This window comes from Microtus ochrogaster, unplaced genomic scaffold (assembly GCF_000317375.1).
Source record: "Microtus ochrogaster isolate Prairie Vole_2 unplaced genomic scaffold, MicOch1.0 UNK33, whole genome shotgun sequence".
Classification (NCBI taxonomy): Eukaryota; Metazoa; Chordata; class Mammalia; order Rodentia; family Cricetidae; genus Microtus; species Microtus ochrogaster.
Genome location: NW_004949131.1, coordinates 3,953,325 through 3,966,876, shown reverse-complemented (window position 1 = coordinate 3,966,876; position 13,552 = coordinate 3,953,325). Strand labels below are relative to the sequence as shown.

General features: G+C 57.0%; 2 protein-coding genes across 3 annotated transcripts; one reads left to right on the top strand and one right to left on the bottom strand.

The window, feature by feature from the left end:
- The first annotated feature begins 6 nt into the window (after nt 1-6).
- On the top strand, nt 7-9,978 carry Pcbp4 (poly(rC) binding protein 4). Of its 2 annotated transcripts, none has more exons than XM_026789943.1 (13): nt 7-154; nt 6,262-6,410; nt 6,526-6,549; nt 6,645-6,677; nt 6,880-6,996; nt 7,232-7,363; nt 7,495-7,623; nt 7,889-7,963; nt 8,126-8,170; nt 8,245-8,308; nt 8,417-8,469; nt 8,557-8,726; nt 9,310-9,978. In XM_026789943.1, exons 2-13 carry the CDS (start codon nt 6,330-6,332, stop codon nt 9,374-9,376), a joined length of 990 nt encoding a protein of 329 aa, XP_026645744.1. In that variant the 5' UTR covers nt 7-154; nt 6,262-6,329; the 3' UTR covers nt 9,377-9,978. The 2 variants fall into 2 exon arrangements, with proteins under 2 accessions (XP_026645744.1, XP_026645743.1); XM_026789942.1 differs by having other exon boundaries at nt 9,113-9,978.
- A 91-nt stretch (nt 9,979-10,069) lies between these two features.
- Nucleotides 10,070-11,947, bottom strand: Gpr62 (G protein-coupled receptor 62). The gene has a single exon (XM_005368488.2). It carries the CDS (start codon nt 11,682-11,684, stop codon nt 10,620-10,622), a length of 1,065 nt encoding a protein of 354 aa, XP_005368545.1. The 5' UTR covers nt 11,685-11,947; the 3' UTR covers nt 10,070-10,619.
- Between the last annotated feature and the right edge of the window lie 1,605 nt (nt 11,948-13,552).

Below are 13,552 nucleotides of genomic sequence, written 5' to 3'. Positions count from 1 at the left end.
GGGCCGGCCGGGCTCCGCGCCTGTCAAACCCCTCATTGTTCGCAGCTGATGTCACTCGCAGTTGTGAGCGGCCGCCTTTCCCGGGGACAATGTGGGACTGAGCGGCCCAGCCGCCGCGCCGCCGCTGCCGCCGCCGCAGAACAACCCCAGCGAGGTAAGGCGAGGGCCGGGCGGGGCACCGCGGGCCATGAAGTTTGGGGGTTCGCTGGGGAGGGGGATCCGCTCCTGTGTGCACCGACCGCGATCCTGGGGGAACTGCGAGGAGCACGGTCCCTGTCCAGTTCGGCTGAGGCCTGCACAGGTGGGGGGCGTTGGTTTTCCAGAGGAACACCCCATTTCAGGGAGGGATTTCTTGGACCTTAGATAGCAGGTTTGAGGCTCCCATCCTATTCGCTGTTTCTGTCCTTTGAGCTTGCTCTTCGTTCTGGACCTCATGGCCCAGGTTCGGGTTCTACTTCATCTCTCTTCTCATCTGCCATTCTCTGCAGCTCCTGGCTCACACACACCCCTTCCCATTCTCTGCAGTCCTTGGAGGAGCCAGACTCCAGGCCAAGGGGGGGGGGGGGCGGGATGGAGAGCACAAAGTGGTCCCTCATTCCCTGTGGCTCTTCATCTCCAGCTCTTGGCCTGGGTACTGTGATGGGGCGGAGGTGAAGGGGCTCTGCTACTTCCTTCAACCTGGCCCTCATGCATGCCTGGCCAGGAGAGGGAGGTGCCCACCTCCTCACTCTCCTAAACCAGGCCCGCCATCTTGAGACCTGTGGCACCCAGGGCCCCGCCCCATCCTGGCACCCAAGGGAATGGTCTTCAAGGGGATGTACCATGGTCCACTCACACCGCTTCTCTCAGGATGTGTGGCTGTGGGTCCCCACCAAGCCCAGGATGGTTACCTTTTTTTCTGGACCAACAAGGCATGTGTCCCCAGAGACCCTTCTTCCCCTTGTAAAGAGCTCTCAGACCCCAGCTGGGCATTGGTCAGGAGTTGGTCTCTGACTCAGGTTGTTCAGGGGGGTCACCCTGGTGGCCTCAGAGCCAGCACCTGGGGGGGTCTATTGTTTCTTCATTTGAAGATATTATCCCTCTAGGTCCTGGAACCCCCTCAACTTTCAAAGCACCCCATCCCAGCCCCCACCCCCTAGCCTTCATCAGCATGCAGGCTCAGGCTGCCCAAACACAAGGGGATTGTTCTCTTTGCATGCTCAGGGTGGGGGGCTGGGAGCGGGCGGCCCACACACCCTGGCAGGCCCAGGCTGCAGAGAGGCTAGCCTGCCCCACCCTATGGCCCCAGACAGGCTCTGTCCACCCTCCTACTCTTATCCCTGTTCTCCTCCAGCCTCTATCACCACTACTTAGCTCTTGATGGAAAGGGGTCTGGGCTGTCCAGGTGGACCCAGGGGTTCTCCTGGCCTGCCTGTCACATCCTATGCAGCCGTCTAAACAACTCCCTTCCTCCCTAGGCCTCAGGTTCGCCTCCTGATTGGTGAGGCTTTTCTAGTTGTGATTGGTTGAACCCACCTCAATGCTGTGAGACCTATCTCACACCAGGGCATTTCTACCCACTCCTCTCCCTGCTGGGGGACCTGTTCTGGTCTCTCAGAACTCTCAAATTCCTCACTTCAGCAACATGCCGAGTGAGCCCCTAGGCCTGGGATGCTGGGCCGGAACTTGGAATTCTGATCAGGCATGTCCTGATTCTGCCATGTGCTTTACAGCCCCAACACTCTGAGGTGTGATGATCTGCAGTGTTCCAGGGCCTGTGAGCCCTAACTCCCCGCTTCCCTGGGGCCAGGTCCTGTTTCAGATTTCCTATTCTTCTGTAGCAGAAAGATAGGCTCAGAAATGCCCACTGGGCCTCTTTTGACTTGTAGCTGTGTCTTTGGGAAGCACAGAGGCCAGAGAAATTTCATTCGAATTGAAAGGTTGGAAGGCTCCATGGAGGAGGAGGCATTTGAGAAGACTTTTGCCAGAGAGTGAAGGGGATAAGTATTTCAAGCTGGGAGTGTCAGCCAGGCAAAGACTCTGTCTGAGGTTCTAGACCCATTTTGTGGCCTGGGATGAGGCAGAGGTGTGACAGGAGAAGCTGGTAGGGGCTGGACCTTGGAGGCCTCCATTGCTGGTGCATAGAGGTCAGGTTTTATCCCTTGGGTCCTGGGGATCCATGGATGGTTGGTAAATAGCAGAGTGAGCATAGTCTTCGGCATGGAGAATGGCGATTGGAGAGCTTTTTCAACTTGGATAGACAGTAGCACTGAGCAGGGCCTGAGCCTGCCTTGGTTTCCCTCTGCCATGTCTTCATGTCTGCCATGTCTTGGGCGACTCTAGGGGGTATAGCATTCCTGGCACCCACCAGTTTATCATCTTCTATGTTCCTCTTCCCTGGCACTGTACCAGACAGACTTGAATCAAGAAACCAGAGTCTACAACTGCTCCCCTAGTTTCCGTGTCTGCTTCCCCCCCCCCCCCCCCGTCTCCTCCCTCCTAACTACGGATGATTGGCCATCCTGGGAGGTTGAAAGGCTGAGATGGGTGCATAAGTCTGAGGATGCTGGGCAGTTTTGTGGAGACCAGGCTAACCAGCAAGGGTGAGCATGCCCAGAGTACGGGAGGAACAAGGGAGCCAGGAGGTCTCAAGGCCGCCAACCCCCTCACCAAGGCCTAGTGGTCACCCTCCTGCCACACCCTGCCATGCCCGATGCTTAGCCATTCCCCAGCTTCATTGGGTGTGGCCAGCCTGACTGTTTTCGGATTAAGGGTTGAATGAGGCTACATAGGAGTGCTAAGGTGGGCATGAGATATGAGGTGAAGTTGGAGACTGGATTCCCCCAGCCTTCTGCAGCCCAGGTGGGTTCACAGTCTCTAGTGGTCCAGACACACTGAACAGAGGGAATCCCCCGAGGGGCGGGACAGCCTGCTTGGTTCAACTGGCCCCAGAGCCCTCCCCTCCCCTGGATTGTTCTTACACTAGAACAAAGCCAGGGAGGACACTTGATCCCTGCATGTGGGGGGGGGGCTGGCTAAGCCCCCCCGACCCTTTGATTGGACAGCTGTCATAGGAGAGAGACAGCTGGGGGGAGGGGCAGGAAGGGGGCAGCCTTCGCTTACACAGCTGTCACCCCCCCCCCAGCCCCTCCAGCCAGAGTGGCAGGAAGCCAGGTTCAGAAGGAGTAGGCACTTGGACTGGGGAGGGGGCCTGGGAAGCAGAAGAAGGAAGAACCGAGGTCAGAGGATTGGTCTGAGAGTGGGATGTTCTGCCAGGGAGCTCTGCTGACCAGAGGGGGCTGGGCACCCTCAGAGGTGAGCTGGAGGTCAGTGTGGCATGCTGTGTGGCTGCCACGTGGGTGGCCTAGCAGAGACCTGGGGCCCCACCAGACTGAAGGGGCAAGATACTCCTTAAAACCCCAGTGCAAACAGGGCATCTGGTAATGAATGCCCAGTGGGGCTATTTATGCTTAGGACTCTGGAGAAGGGCCTGAAGGAGGGTCAGGAGCCTCCTTCTTTCCAAAAGATAGGAAAAACTCAAGGGTCTCTCGGAACACAGAGATACCAGCAACCAGCAACTAACTCTCCCTTTCCCTGACTCCCCAAACAGTGCAGGTGGGTAAATCCAGATCCAGGCCAGGGAAGGCCAAGGTCACCTATTGAATTTGGGGCAGTGGGTCTCTGCTGCAGATCTAGGCATCTTCCTAGCAAGACTAACATTTTCGCCCACAGTCCATTTTTTCCTGGGGTCACAAGAAGTGCTAGGAAGACTGCTTTCAGATCTCCCACAGTTTGTCACTCAATTAAGGGTCCACGGAATTCTGGAGCTTAAGATCCTATGGCCCCAGATAAACCATCAGCGTTTTCCAAACAGGATGACTGTCCACTGGCCAGGCAGAGGCTCCCCAGGCCACTGCAATCTAGATCCCACTTCAGAAAAGGACTAAAGACCAAGACCGGAACAGCTCTAAATGGGCCCCAAATGGAGCCTGGTCCGGTCCTACAGGAGCTTGTTGACCCCATTCTTCCCACTACACCCCTTCTTTCTGTGACCTTGGGCAGGTTACAGACCCTCCTGTGGTGCAAATTCATTTGCTCCTGTCCCTGATATGTCTGAGCACCCTCTCCAGCTTGGCTCTGGACTGAGCGCTGGGGACACAAGGAGAAGGTGGCAGCTTTGGCTCCTGTTCTAAGGGGCTCCCAGGCTTGGCTGTCCAGGGAGACAGAAACCATGCACGTCATCACAGGCGCTTTGATGGGGGAAGTGCAGGCAGCCAGGGGAATGTCTAGCAAGGGCAGCCAGCGCAGGGCTGGCCAGGATGCCCAAAGAACACAGGCCCCAAATCTATTGCTGGTCTCCACCCTGTGGCGAGTTCTATGGCTGAACTCAAATGGAAGAAGTGGGCACCTGAGAAAAAACATGTGGGGACAATGCTGCCATCCTGACTGTCCCCATCCAAGGAGGAAAGGAGACTGCAGTTTGGTACAGTGGCTCACTCAGGTATCCAAGAGAAAGCGAGGTTGGGAACTCCCTAACCACTCCATACCCAAACTCTGGCTGGCACAAGACATTCGGAGGAAGGCTTTGGGCAGAGCTCTGAAACCTGGACCCTCATGTCCGGATAGGACAGAGGGCTGACAAAGTATTCCCATTGGGGACCACTTATCCTTTGTCCCAACACCCTTCTAGGCAGAAAGAATTCCTATGGTTAGTGATGTCTGGGTCCAGGTTCTCTGTTGGCACCAGTTGGTTCCATGGTCCTCCTCGAGTTCTAGTCCCCAGTGAGCTCACCATCAAGGCTGGGCCATGGGGGGAGACAGCCGCTGCTGAAGGATTTCTGAGGAGGATTAAGGTTCAGGATTAAGTTGAGGCATGAAAAGGGGTCGGGTGGGGAGGGTTGGCGGCTAAACTAATCCTGGAAGCTAATCTCAGGCTCGGCCTTGCTCCATCAGTTAATGGCCTTGACATTCCTGCAGCCCACCAAATCCTTCTCTTATCCATTACCAGTCCCAGGGAGACAGATCGTCTCTGATGTGTATGGGAATGGAGTTCCGGTGCCATGTCTCTGGTACAGTAGTGTGCTCTAGGTGGGGTATGTGGCCAGTTTTCACACTTCGTGCCCCCTGCACACAGGACCATTCTGAGAACATAGGAAAGAGATCAGAGAGAGATGTAGAGAGAGCCTACCTTTTCCCCATGTCGGGTTGAGCGGGTCATGCCTCATGTGGTCTGCAGTGACCTTCTCCTCTAATGGCCCCGAGTCATTGGGAACTCGCCTTATGGGCCTCCTGTCCCAAACCTTTGCTAGGCTTCAGCTTCCTCTTTGGCCTCTTCTCCACCATTGTTAAGCCAGCCAGCCAGCCAGCCCTGCCTCTGGAAGCAGGTACCTCATATTTAGGGTAAACTTCTCTTTCCTTTTTTGAAGCTGGATCTCACTACATAGCCAAGGCTACCCTTGAATGAGATTCTCCTGCCTTAGACTGGGTACATCTGAGTTTATTGGCCCGGGCTACTGTGCCTGGCCCAGAGTAAGGTTTTATCCTTGATTCCACAGTGGAGGCTCAGTCTATGGGAATCTTCCCTTCCAAGTGAGGGAGGAAGCCGTCCTGTGGTTTCTCACAGCCGTCCAGACCTCTTCATTAAGTCCCTCTCCTCCGATTCTGGTGCCCAGACCTAGGACCACATATATTCTAGACAAGCATTGAACCAGTGAGCTCTAATTCCCTGACATCTGCACGTACTGGCTTTGTGGGAGCCTAGGCAGTTTGGATGCTCACCTTACTAGACCTGGATGGATGTGGGTGGTCCTTGGACTTCCCACAGGGCAGGGAACCCTGATTGCTCTTTGGGCTGACTAGGGAGGGAGACTTGATTGGGGGAGGGGGAAGGAAATGGGAGGCGGTGGCGGGGAAGAGACAGAAATCTTTAATAAATAACAAATAAAATTTTAATAAATAAAAACAAAGACTTGTGAGGAAGGGAAATTGGGTATCTGTCAAAAGATTGTCTCATTTTTTTAAACTCTTATATATTTAGAGGATAGGATTCGGTAGTTATTTTCTGGGTTGGATGACTGAGGTCCAGAAGGCTTCAGTGACCAGGATTACACAGCCAGGAAGAAGCGCACAAATACAGTGGTCAGAAGGACATTTAGAACTCAAGGCCCAGGCTATCTCCCTCCTCTTTGAGTTTGGCTGGCCTGGCTCTGCAGTCCCCTAGGTGGCAGTGGCCAGGAAACTAGGGCTCCTCTCAGACTCTCTTTTCTGCTGCCCTGTCCACAGCCAGCTGAGCCACGGCCACAGCGTGGACACATTCCCAGGCCACTGTGGCCCCAGCCCCGCCTGACAGAATGAGCAGTTCAGATGCGGGGCTGGAGGAGGAGCCAGAGCTTAGCATCACTCTCACGCTGCGGATGTTGATGCATGGGAAGGTGAGTGGGTGGGGCTGGCAGAGCCCTGGGGCAGCACATGTCTGGTCTCAGTGGGCTTCCTTCCTGAGCCTGGGGCATTCATACCCATCTGAGTCCTCTCTTGTTATCTCTACAGGAAGTGGGAAGCATCATTGGGAAGGTAGGTGTCCAGTTCTCTGTATGTTCCCCTCAACTTGAGCCTCAGCCCTGGTTAAGGGGCTACCACTTAGGAATCTTGGTTTTTGTCTCCCACAGAAGGGAGAGACTGTAAAGAGAATCCGGGAGCAGGTAAAGATGGGGTCAGGGGAGGAGCCCAGGGCCCTGATGTTGAAGGGAAGGGAGGTGGCCATCCTTTCCTCTGAATCACCGCACCTGGGATAACTGAGTGCCCAGAAGAATGCCAGTTTCTAGTGACTGGGGCAGGCAGACAGATCCCTGGCACCACAGCGGGGAGGATGCCTGCTGCCCGGCGCTTGTCCCACACCTGCAGAGCAGTGCCAGGATAACCATCTCTGAGGGCTCCTGCCCTGAGCGGATTACTACCATCACTGGCTCTACAGCCGCCGTCTTCCACGCCGTCTCCATGATTGCCTTCAAGCTGGATGAGGTTTGTGCCTAACTGGGATGGGAGTCTGAGGGTGGCTGCCTGTGAGAAACTTGACCCTGTCTCCAGGTCTCCAGATAGTGGCTATGTGGGAGGGAAGGTCAAGTCCAAGGCTGTGTTCTTTTGGAGGAGGTCTGGGAAGGAGGGTTTCTCCCTATCCTTCTTCAGGAAAGTACTTGAGGGAGTGTGGGGGAGTAGCAGGGGCATAAGAGGCCGACTCACTGTCTCTCTGCCCCAGGACCTTTGTGCTGCTCCTGCAAATGGCGGCAGTGTCTCCAGACCTCCGGTGACCTTGCGCCTTGTCATCCCTGCCAGCCAGTGTGGATCACTGATTGGGAAGGCAGGCACCAAAATCAAGGAGATCCGAGAGGTGAGCAGAGAGACATCACCCTTGGGCGTATGTCTTCTACCCATCAAGGGGAGAGGGAACTAGAGCTCCGGAGCTGCCCTTTCTCTTGGCTATTGGAGTTGACAGAAGTGGGTACTATTTTCTATTTGTAGACTACGGGAGCCCAGGTGCAGGTGGCAGGGGACCTGCTCCCCAATTCCACAGAGCGTGCTGTTACCGTGTCTGGGGTGCCTGATGCCATCATCCTGTGTGTGCGCCAGATATGTGCTGTTATTCTGGAGGTGCTTCCCAGAGTCGGGGGTGGGATGGGGACTGGGGGTGGGCAGCCAGGGGGAGGGCAGGAGAGGGCTCCAAGTGCTTGTCACCATCCAAACCTTATGGCTGTAACATCAGGTGGGGTGGGGCAAGCAGAGCTACAGCCATGGACTGATTATAAGCTTAAGGCACTCTGGGATACATTTTCATGGAAGCCATGGGAATGCCTTAAGGCCATTGGATTCTTGGGGAGGCCTGATCTGACAAAGCTTTTCCATTTGTGTCTTCTAGTCCCCGCCCAAAGGAGCCACTATCCCATATCATCCAAGCCTCTCCCTAGGCACTGTCCTGCTCTCCGCCAACCAGGTGAGGGCAGCATCAGGAGAGGCTAGGAGCCTTACTGGAGACGGGGGATCAAGGTGGAGGAGGGAGTGGACTAGAAAATTGGGGGGGTGTCTGCGGAGGGCACAGGGAGTGATCTGGCCAAACTGTCACAGCAGCTCCCTTTTCGACCGTTTTGCCCCACAGGGTTTCTCTGTCCAGGGTCAGTATGGAGCAGTGGCCCCTGCAGAGGTGAGTGACCCACAGCCTGAGACACACCTTCCTGAATTGCCCCCTCTAACCTCTGACCCTGTTCTCTGGCTCAGGTCACCAAGCTCCAGCAGCTCTCAGGCCACGCAGTTCCCTTTGCCCCAGCCAGTGTGGTGCCAGGTAAGCAGCTCCGGCTAAGGGAGGTAGGAGGGGCTAGGCATCCCTGCAGTGGACGTGGGAGGCCCATAGAGAACAAGAACCACGCTCAGTCTTTCTCTTCTGCCTTAGGACTGGATCCCAGCACACAGACCAGCTCGCAGGAGTTCCTGGTTCCCAATGATGTGAGCAGAAGGTGGGGGGGCTGGAGGGTGGTGAAGGGATCCAGGGGCCTAGACCTTGCTCAGGGTTAAATTCTGCCTTCCCCCTAGCTGATTGGCTGTGTGATCGGACGCCAGGGCAGCAAGATCAGCGAGATCCGGCAGATGTCAGGGGCACATATTAAGATTGGGAACCAAGCAGAGGGTGCTGGGGAGCGGCATGTGACCATTACTGGCTCACCTGTATCCATTGCCCTGGCTCAGTACCTCATCACTGCCTGGTGAGCATGGGGCAGGCGGTGGGAGAGCACGGGTGGGAAGGAAGGGATAACCTCCTGTCTCTGGACCAATCCCCTGCTGCTCCTCAGCCCCTCTCTTTTTCCTGCTGTATTCTACCTATGTCATTCATGTGCCTCATTTATTACGCCTGTATCCACCCCTCCTGTCTCCCCACTGTTGGTTTTGCCTGGGTCCTTCCTAGTTTTCTTCTTACCCCAAGTTATATCTGCTTGTATTTTCTACCCTCCCTGCCTTTGTACCTTTGCTATTCTTGCCCGAAACACCCCCACCCCGTACCACTGTTCCCCTCCCATCTTTTGGCTAACTTCATGGCCCCTGTCTCATCCCCACCTTTCCTTTCACCTCCCCTCTGTGTCCCTCTCTCCAGTCTAGAGACGGCCAAGTCTACCTCTGGGGGGACACCTGGCTCAGCCCCCGCAGACCTGCCCACCCCTTTCTCGCCACCCCTGACGGCCCTGCCCACAGCTCCCCCAGGCCTGCTGGGCACACCTTATGCCATCTCCCTCTCCAACTTCATCGGCCTCAAGCCTGTGCCCTTCTTGGCTCTACCACCTGCTTCCCCAGGGCCACCGCCGGGCTTGGCGGCCTACACTGCCAAGATGGCAGCGGCCAATGGGAGCAAGAAAGCTGAACGGCAGAAATTCTCTCCCTACTGAGGCCGGCTGAGGCCCAGGCCGGGGCAGGCAGGACCGCCAGCAGGGGCTGCCTCCACGTCCTTCCTGCCCAAGGAGACTCTACCATGGGGTCTCAAGCGCCAGTAATGCCAGACGCATGGATGCACCCCCTACCCTGCTCCATCTTTGGAGTTCCTCCTCAGAGAGGGGACAGTTTCTGGCCCTGGGTTCTAGGAGCTATGGCAGCCCCAGAGCAGGGGCTCCACCCCTTCAGACCTATGCTTGGATGCCGGGAATGGCCGGGGCCTCTCTAGTGCCCTGAGGTGGGAGGCTGCTCATGTCCTCCATCCCTTTGGGCCTTTGGCCTGCTGCCCCAGTGGGAACTGGAGGAGAGTGAGGGGTGGCTGGGGCCAAGCTTCTCTTCATCCCCTGCAGATTCTGCTGCTTCCACTGATACCCTTTTGACTGGAATAGACTGGCTGGGCTTGTCAGGGGGCAACCCAAAGAGAGGGCTCTGCCTATTGCCGGGGGAGTGGCCTGGGGCAGGGGCCCAGGTCTCAGCAGCAGATTCTCTGTACAGTTTTTTCAATCCCTGTTTTTGAATAAATATTCTCAGCGACCAGAAAGCCATGAAATAATACTGCTGTTGGGGTGACAAAACTTCCAGTGGGAGGGTGTAGCTGGAACCCCGAAGAACCTCAATCTGTGAATGCAGCCCCAGTTGATCCACAGCCCTTTCCACATGTCAGTTCTGGGGTGAAATCGCAGGGCCCTTTCAGGGGTCATGTGTTCAGTCTCCTGTCTTCAGCACCAAACCAGTCGGGCTGTTTGCTGAGCCGTCTGAGTAATGGCACAGATGGCGGGGATATCTTCTGAATGTCTCCCCACTGGTTCCTCCTGCTGTGGCTGTAACCAGGACCCTCATCCTTTGGCTGTGAGCTCTTAGGACCCTTCTTTCTGTGCCCACGCCTGCATTTCTCCCCTCTGGGCCAGGGAGTACCCATGAATTTAAAAAGCATACACTGGAGGGGTCCTTAGGAGATGGTACAGGGTACAGATGGGAAAGCCGAGGCCCCAGGAAAGGAACACAGGTAGTATTGGGCTCAGAATCAGGTTCCTGAGAAACCTCACTAGACTACGTTAAGTACCACCCTCTCTCCCGTTTCAGTCAGCAGTCCGGGCAGAGTACCTGCCACGACTTGTGCAGGGGGAGATGTGGCCCCCTGGTCCCACTTCCTTCTCCAGTCCAGGAGAAATCTCTCAGGTGGCTTCTGGCACACTTGAGTTCTGTCCTGCCAATTCTGGGGTCTGTTCTGGTGCCTGCCCTGGGCCCTTCCGAAGCCCCTGAAGGCGCTGAACGAGTGTCCGCGGGTGCCAGGCCTGCGGCATACGGACTTTCAGGGGCCTAGACAGTGCCCGGCGAGTGAGACGGCCCAGCGCCAAGCGCACCGGGCGCTGCAGCAGGCCATAGAGGAAGGGGTGAGCCGCGAAGGCGGAGTAGGCTACCCAGGTGACAGCCGCCTCGGCTGCTGCAGCGCGAGCCGCGGGTGCCAAGCATGCACAGCCATACGGCAGCCAGCAGGCTGCAAACTGGCCCAAGGCCAGGGCTGGGGCCAGGGCCGCCTTGCCCCCGGGTAAACGTGGCCGGAGGGGTGGTAAGAAGGAGAGGCGGCTGTCTAGAGAGTCGGAGCGGAGCCGTGTCCCTCGCGGGGGCTGGAGAGCGGCGCGCCGCGCCACCAGGAAGATGCTACCGTAGGCGGCCAGCAGTAGCAGGGCAGGCAGCGCAAAGGCCAGCAGGGCCCAGAGCGGCCGGAAGGGCCCGAGTCCTCCGGCCAGGACGGAGCAGCGAGCCGGAGCCGGTGGTGGCGCGGGAGGTGGCCCGAGCAAGGAGAGCGCTCCCAGGAGCGCGGCCGCCGCCCACACGGCGGTGAGCACTAGCGCTGGCGCCGGGCGCGCGCCTGGCCGCAGCGGGTGCACTATGAGACGGTAGCGCGCCAGGCCGAGAGCAGCCACGCCGAGTGTGCAGGCGGGGAGCAGAGCCGCTGAGAGGAAGCGTGCCGCCCGGCATGATGAGGGGTCCAGGGGCACACTCCCCAGCCCGGGCGGCCCGGCCAGCAGGCCCAGAGGCATGATGGAGGCGGCTGCCAGCAGGTCCACAACGCACAGGTGCGCCAGGTAGAAGGCATCTTGCAGCCCGGGAGTGCGCAGCACCACCACGAGCAGCGTGCCATTGCCCAGCACGGCCCCCACCTCTACGAGAATGGCCAGGATCAACCCCACCGAGCCCACGAGTTCGGTGGCGCTTATTCCCGTGTTGTTAGCCATCTGAGCGCTCAAGCTTCTCTGGGGTTGCTATGGGGAGAGCGAAATGGAGCCTCCAGCTCCAGGAGTCCCATAACCTGCCCCATGCTCCTCAGGGCCTCTCACCTCGTAGGCTGCCCAGGAGGTGACTCCGACGCCCAAGCTGCGATCTTCTTCTGGGTTTTGGTAGGCCCTATGGGTGGATGCAAAGCTGAGCCTGGCTCGGCTTTCTCCCCCTTCCCTAGCCCAGCGCCAGCAACTCAGACTTTGCGGAGATGGTACCGGCTGTCACTCTGATGCTGTCCTTTGGAGATACACACAGCTAGTAAGGGAGGAGCAGGGCCTGGCGCCAGCCCCCTTGGTCCTAGCAGCTGCCAGCTGGAGACTGGAGGCTCTTCTGTGAAACTGCCCAAGGGTACAGCTTACTGAACCCAGACCCTTCCCTGCTTTGTGCGGGGGGGGGGGGGAGTTGCACATGGACGGACGGACAGAGGGACGTGGAGGGTAGCTAGGTCAGGCAGTACTTTTCTCGAGGAATCAGTCAGGAAAACTTTTAGGTTTGCTTGGACACCCCCCGCCCCCCACCCAGGAGTTCTGAGGGAAGGAGAAAAAAATCTCAGGGCATGGCACAGAGTGGCTGCTCAGTCAGTTTACTTTACATCTCACTTGTGGAGGAGGCCTAAGGGGGGAAAAAAAAACCAAAACACGGATGCTTGGTTGGTCTATTGGTTGGTCTAGTACTTTCACTGCTGGCAAGCCAGCTCTCTTCTAAAAAGCACCCCCTGACACGTGCTTTAGGAAGCTACCTCTTCCCAGCCTCAGAACGTGCAGCTTGAGTAAATAAACTATCCACATGAAAGTCAGTCCTGCCAGGCAGTGTGGCGCACACCTTTAATCCAGCACACGGGAGGTAGAGGCAGGCGGATCTCTGTGTGTTCCAAGTCAGCCTGGTCTGAACAAAGTGAGTTCTGGGACAGCCTGGGCTGTTCACACAGAGAAAGCCTGTCTCGGAAAAACAAAACAAACAAACACAAAACCTTTAGTCATGGCCAGTTAGAGTCATTTCTACTCCCCACTCCTCACACCCTCACCCCCGCCTGGTAGGTGGCTCAAGGAAAGCCCTGAACTCCAGTGGGGCACATGATCAGGTTACAATAACCCATGGCAAAAACTACCTAGACACGGAGAACCTATTAGGTATCTGAATGAAGTGCCTCCTTCCTTGAACCAGACTTCGACTAATGGGCATGTCAAACATCCTGTGTCCTGAACAGAAGTAGGACTCTTGACTGTTCCCTAACTGGCTCCTTGCAGAATCTTAGCAAATTGCGCCTCACATTAGGGCTTCCCAGCTTTCTAGCTGTCCTTGCTCCTACACCCGGTCCAGTCCGCCGAGATCGTGGGAATCCATGCACATCACATCTCATCTCAATCTCATTGTGGTACCTCCCTGCCACTACTGCTGCCCCCCAGAGCGCCGCAGACACTACTGCTGCCCCCCAGAGCGCCACAGACACTACTGCTGCCCCCCAGAGCGCCGCAGCCACTACTGCTGCCCGCCCCCCTCCAGAGCACAGCAGCATCCTCCTGACTGGCCTGGCATTTGCTTCTGCACCTCAAGCTGCTCCTCCGATTTGTCCTTAGGCTTCTTCCCCACTCTGCCTACCTCTACCTACCCTGTCCTCCCCAGGCTTCTGGAGGTATCCAGCCAATGGAAGTTAAATGAGCAGAAGACTGGAGAGTGGGAGGTAGGAGGAAGCCAGGGCGCTTCCCCTTTGGTGCGTAGCCTGGGCCTCTACAGCCCTCTGTGGAAGACAGCTTCTCTCTCTGTCCCTTTGGCTTCCTTCATGGAGCCTTCTCTGTGCTCTTGTTCTTGCAAGATGACCTGACTG

What these genes read in the sequence shown, in the direction of transcription:
- Gpr62 (XM_005368488.2), bottom strand. Translation starts at nt 11,684, where the DNA reads ATGGCTAACAACACGGGAATAAGCGCCACCGAACTCGTGGGCTCGGTG.
- Pcbp4 (XM_026789942.1), top strand. Translation starts at nt 6,330, where the DNA reads ATGAGCAGTTCAGATGCGGGGCTGGAGGAGGAGCCAGAGCTTAGCATC. An exon ending in CCCAGCCAGTGTGGTGCCAG is followed by an intron (nt 8,309 to 8,416) that starts GTAAGCAGCTCC and finishes CTTCTGCCTTAG; the next exon opens with GACTGGATCCCAGCACACAG. An exon ending in CAGTACCTCATCACTGCCTG is followed by an intron (nt 8,727 to 9,112) that starts GTGAGCATGGGG and finishes CCCTCTCTCCAG; the next exon opens with TCTAGAGACGGCCAAGTCTA.